General features: G+C 71.9%; 1 protein-coding gene across 1 annotated transcript; it reads left to right on the top strand.

Moving 5' to 3' along the window:
* The first annotated feature begins 749 nt into the window (after positions 1 to 749).
* DRD4 (dopamine receptor D4) lies at positions 750 to 3715 on the top strand. Its single transcript, XM_087822320.1, has 4 exons — positions 750 to 1025; positions 2347 to 2459; positions 2974 to 3383; positions 3453 to 3715. Exons 1-4 carry the CDS (start codon positions 750 to 752, stop codon positions 3713 to 3715), a joined length of 1062 nt encoding a protein of 353 aa, XP_087678446.1.
* The last annotated feature ends 1763 nt before the right edge of the window (positions 3716 to 5478 follow it).

Here is a 5478-nt window from a genome sequence, read left to right as displayed (position 1 = left end):
CCGGGTACCAGACCAAAGGCTGCTCCCTGGAATGGGGTGCAGGGCCCTGGGCTGGAGTCAGCGATTATTGCGGGGGACGTGTCAGGGCTGGGGGGGGGTCGGAGGGGTGTAGGAGAGTGGGGGACGGTGGACCAGGTGCCTCAAGAGCAGAGGATCCTTGGGGGACCGAGGGGGCGGCTCCTGAGCGCCCCGGGCCTGCGGGTGGAGCCAGGGCTCTAGTCCCCCCGCGGGACCAGCCTGAGAAGCGTGTCGTCTCACGCCGCGTGAACAGCGTGGAGTGAGAACCGGCCCCGCCGGCGCCTCGAAGCGCCTCCAGGAGCGTCCCCGGGAGAGGGGACGCCCAGCTTGGGCGCAAGTAGGGACCCGGGGTCTCCGCTGCCGGGCGGGACGGCGCTGCGTGGGCGTTCGCGCGCCTCGGGGTGTGGTTCCGTCTCCGACGGTTCCCCGGAGCGCAGACCCGCCGGCCTCACCCCAACCCTGAGCTGGGCCGGCCCGTGCCAATCACCTCGCTCCACTCGCATCTCGTCTGGCCGTTGCCTTGGTCCAGCTACCGGTCCAGCGAAGCGCAAAAGTCCAAGGTGGGCAAATACAGGGCGCACGCGGCGCTCCAGGGACCCACCGAGCCTGGGCGGGGGGGGCGGGGGCGGGGGCGGGGGCGGGGGCGGGGCCGAGGGCGGGGCTCCCGGGGGCGCGACCTGGGCTCTGTCCGCGGTGCTGAGCGCTCGCTGCGGGCGCGGGGCGGGCGCGCGATGGGGAACCGCAGCGGCGAGGACGCGGACGGGCTGTTGGCCGGGCGCGGGCCGGGCGCGGGAGGCGGCGCGGGGCTGGCGGGGCCGGGGGCGGCGGCGGCGCTGGCGGGGGGCGTGCTGCTCATCGGCGCGGTGCTCGCGGGGAACGCGCTCGTGTGCGTGAGCGTGGCGGCCGAGCGCGCCCTGCAGACGCCCACCAACTACTTCGTCCTGAGCCTGGCGGCCGCGGACCTGCTCCTCGCCCTGCTGGTGCTGCCGCTCTTCGTCTACTCCGAGGTGAGCGCGTCGACGGCTGCGGGGCGCCCCCCCCGCGCCCCCGCCACACTCCTCCGTCCCCCGCGCCGGTTTACGCGAGGACCCAGCGCGACCCGGCCTCTTGCCTTCCCAGGACCCCGAGCGGGGCCCCGAGCCCCCCTCCCCCATCTCGTTGTCCATCTGCGGACCTTCCCCCTTCTGTCCTTCCCTTCTCGCCCTTCCTGTGTTAGTGTCCGTTATCCAAAAGATGCCCCCTGTACTTAAAGCCAGGGACCCCACAAGCAGACGACTTTAGCAGTCCAGCCGCCCACCCCCACCCTCAGTGGGGTTCCCCGCCCCAGGGGAGCCAGGTGGACAGGCAGGCAGATTCAGGACCCCCCCCCGCTCCCCCTGGAGCACAGAGACACACACATCATCGCATTGGCCACAGCCACGCGTGACCAGGAACACACACAGTAGTGCAAACCATGAAGGAGGCCTCATTCACGCACGGACCCAGCCCACGGTGGGAAGCGCAGTGAAGGGCGGAGGGAGAGGAGGCCTGGGGGGGACAGCAGGACTGAAGCTGTGGGGTCCCCGCGGAGAACCCGGCCCGGAGCCTCCACTCCAGGCCAAGTCCGGTGCTTGGGCGGGTGCCGTCGGTGCCAGCCCTGTCTGCTCCGAGGTTTGGGCACGGAGAAGCTCTAGGGCTGCGCTGGGGACGCGGTGTCCTGGGCTGTGGAGGAGGCTCGGGGTTTCTAGAGCGGACACAGTGAATGGTGTGCGGTTGGGTTGGGCCGAGGCCAGCAGGACAAGCACCTGCCTGACCTGCCGTCCCCCAGAGCCGCAGGCAGACGCCACAGTGAAGGCCTTAAGCTCCTAATCGTCCCAAATCAGCGGGAGGGGATTTAGAAGGTGGGCAGCTGTCTGCTCCTTTGCCCTTGGTGGGGGCGCTGGGCACAGTGCCCAGATCTTTATACCTTTTAATTCGTTCATCCTACGGACAATTATGTGGGTGCCACTTTCCAGGCGAGGGCGCAGAAGGGGAGCCGCTTGTCCAAAGTCCCAGAACAGCGACAGAGTTTAACCAGACTGACCGACTCTCCGCTGTGCTCTGGGGGGCAGGCAGAGTGGTGACGGCCCCTCCGGGCAGCGGGGTGCCCAACCCCTGGCACCTGAGCCCCGCGTCATCAAGGATCGGGGTCCTCAGGCCATTATGGCCCCCGCCCCACCTCCCCCAAGCCTTTTCCAGTTCTAACAAAAGGAGGTGTAGGGGGCAGAGGGCCGCTGGCCTGGGCCCCGCTGGCGGACTCAGCGGGTCTGGGGTCGTCTGTTGCTGCCCCGCCCCCTCCTCGGGGCCCAGGTCCAGGGCGGCGTGTGGCTGCTGAGCCCCGGCCTCTGCGACGCGCTCCTGGCCCTGGACGTCATGCTGTGCACCGCGTCCATCTTCAACCTGTGCGCCATCAGCTTGGACAGGTGGGCCGCGCCCCGCCCCCGCCCCTAGGCCCCGCCCCCTAGGCCCCGCCCACCGCCCCCCCCGCCCCAGCGCCCGGCACGCCCACCGCCCTCACCGCGCTCGGTCCCCGCCCCCCGCCCCTAGGCCCCGCCCCGCCCCAGGCCCCGCCCTAGACCACGCCCCGGGCCCCTAGGCCCCGCCCCCGCCCCAGCGCCCCGCACGCCCGCCACCCTCACCGCGCTCGGTCCCCGCCCCCCGCCCCTAGGCCCCGCCCCGCCCCTAGGTCCCGCCCCCAGCACCCCCCCCGCCCCAGCGCCCCGCACGCCCGCCACCCTCACCGCGCTCGGTCCCCGCCCCCCGCCCCTAGGCCCCGCCCCGCCCCTAGGTCCCGCCCCCAGCACCCCCCCCGCCCCAGCGCCCCGCACGCCAGCCGCCCTCACCGCGCTCGGTCCCCGCCCCCCGCCCCCTAGCCCCCGCCCCCGCCCCCCCCGCCCCCCGCCCCGCACGCCCGCCGCCCTCACCGCGCCCCCGCAGGTTCGTGGCCGTGGCCGTGCCCCTGCGCTACCACCGCCGGGGCCGGGGCGGGCGGCAGCTGCTGCTCGTCGGCGCCACGTGGCTGCTGGCGGCGGCGGTGGCGGCGCCCGTGCTGTGCGGCCTCAACGACGCGCGCGGCCGCGACCCCGCCGTGTGCCGCCTGGAGCACCGCGCCTACGTGGTCTCGTCCTCCGCGTGCTCCTTCCTCCTGCCCTGCCCGCTGATGCTGCTGCTGGGCTGGGCCACGTTCCGGGGCCTGCGGCGCCGGGAGGCCGCGCGCCGCGCCCCGCTGCCCGGCCGCGCGCCCCCCGACGCCGCCCCCGCGGAGCGCCCGCCGCAGGCCCGCAGGAGGCGCGCCAGGACCCCCGGCCGGGAGCGCCAGGCCATGAGGGCCCTGCCCGTGGTGGTCGGTGCGTACCGGGCCCCGGCGCGGGGAGGGGCAGCGCCGCGGGGCCCCGGCTCACGCCCCCGCCCCCCAGGGGCCTTCCTGGTCTGCTGGACGCCCTTCTTCGTCGTGCACGTCACGCGGGCGCTGTGTCCCGCCTGCGCCGTGTCCCCGCGGCTGGTCAGCGCGGTCACCTGGCTGGGCTACCTCAACAGCGCGCTCAACCCGGTCATCTACACCGCGTTCAGCGCCGAGTTCCGCGGCGCGTTCCGCAAGGCGCTGTGCCCCCGCCGCCCGGCAGGCCCCCCCCCTCCCCGCGGGGGGCAAGGGCAGGGCCGGCCTTGTACCAGGAATTAAACCGATTCCTTCCTAAACACCCAACCCGAAGGCGCCTAAGGGCTGGGGCGGGGAGGGGGGCCACGGAGGGGCTGCCCCGCGCCAGGCCCCCACGGACCCCATCGGGCCGGTTAACCCCTTCCTTCCTCCCTGACGGCGAAGCCCAGAGGACAGACCCCACGCACGGACTCCTGGTTCGGGGTGAGGTGGGGAGTTGGGGGTTGAACCCCAAGGAGAAGCATCCGGGCCAGGGCAGCCCTTGCCGGGGAGTCCAGGCCCCTGCGCCCGGGGCTGCCCCAGGGCTCCCCACAGTGGCCCAGGCCCTCCTGCAGCAGGTCCCCTCCCCGCACCTGAGCACCAGCTGCAGGGCCCCCAGCCCCCACCCGGTGCTCTGGGCCAGCACCTTCCGCCCCTCAGTGTCCTGGGCTGCTTCCCGCCCTCAGTGGGAGGGAGTGGACGGTTCACCCTGCAGGGACCTTGCCCTGGGCCTGGGGTCCCCGTTTCCTGCTGCTGCCCCTTCCCGCAGGGGGAGGGCCCTTCCCGAGGAGCCAAGGTGGCCCCGCACAGTCCCCTGAAAACACAGCTGAGGTGACCCCACCCACCGTTTTGGCAGCTGCGTCAAGGCCAGAGCACAGCTCCCAGCCAGAGGTGCCCAAAGCCCGAGGAGAAGGGCCTGGGCGCTAGGTGGGCCCACCAAGGCAGGCCCCTTCTCCCTCGGGGGCCCTCGGCCATCCTCAGCCTGAGTGGCTGGGCCCAGGGCACAGGAGGAGGGAGGCGGTGCAGGGCCTAAGGCAGGGCAGAGCCACCGAGCTGCCCCTTTGCTAGGGCTGCCCCCCAGGAAGACACAGCTCTCGGTCCTTCCAACCAGGAACAGGCCAGCGGGGCTTCCGTCTGCTCTCCCAGTTCAGGGCCATTTCTCCCGGGGCCCTGACAGCGGCTGGGAGGTGCCGAGTTCTCGCCTGAGTGTGAGGAGCCTGGCTGTGAGGCGCCCAGGTCAGGCACAGCCTCTGCCTGTGAAGCTCCTCCCCTCTGGGACCTCGCTCTTTTCTGCTCGTGGTCCCCGCTGAAACCTCCACCAAGAAGCCTCCCTGACCACCCCCCATCCCCTTCAAGACTTGTCCCCATGGCCACCTTGTCCTTGTCACCTGTTTCCTGCTGGACTGGGGATGACAAGGGTCTGACCGGCAGTGGAGGGGCACGTGGGCGGGACCCAGCTCTGGTGGCTGCTTGAGCTTTGGGCACCTTCTTGCCCGTAAAGTATGAGGACGGCTCCAGCAGACATGCCTGGTCTCCCCCCAGGAGCAGCCCCAATACTGAGAGTTAACCAGGTTCCGCCCTGCTCAGGGGGAACAGCACTGGACAGGTGCTGAGCAGCAAGGCAGCCCGGCCAGCACTGCGGGGGCTCTGTGGTCAGTGCCGGGAGGGGGCAGGCAAGGCCAGCCTCGCTTCCAAATGGCCCAGAGTTCCCCAGTGTAACCTGAGCTAAAGGGACGTGGTTACACGCAGGCCGTCACCACGTGCTGGCCACTGGGGAGCAAGTCACTTCAAGACTGGACGGGCGGCTCTCTGGCCTGTGAGACCCCCTGTACCTGAGACAATGCCACCCTTGAGCTCCGGCCACTGCTCAGCTGCTGGGTGACAGGTGGGCGGGAAGAACACTGCGGGCGGCCTCGCTGTTCCCTGTGGTCCTTTCTCACCCTGAGACCCAGACAGAGAAACTGAGGCAGGTGCACCCACCTCCCCATGTCTGGGAAGTTAGAGCTGGAACTGCATGTGAGTGGGGC

This window comes from Miniopterus natalensis, chromosome 11 (assembly GCF_054644295.1).
Source record: "Miniopterus natalensis isolate mMinNat1 chromosome 11, mMinNat1.hap1, whole genome shotgun sequence".
NCBI classification, from domain to species: domain Eukaryota; kingdom Metazoa; phylum Chordata; class Mammalia; order Chiroptera; family Miniopteridae; genus Miniopterus; species Miniopterus natalensis.
This window is presented reverse-complemented; position numbering and strand designations above follow the sequence as displayed.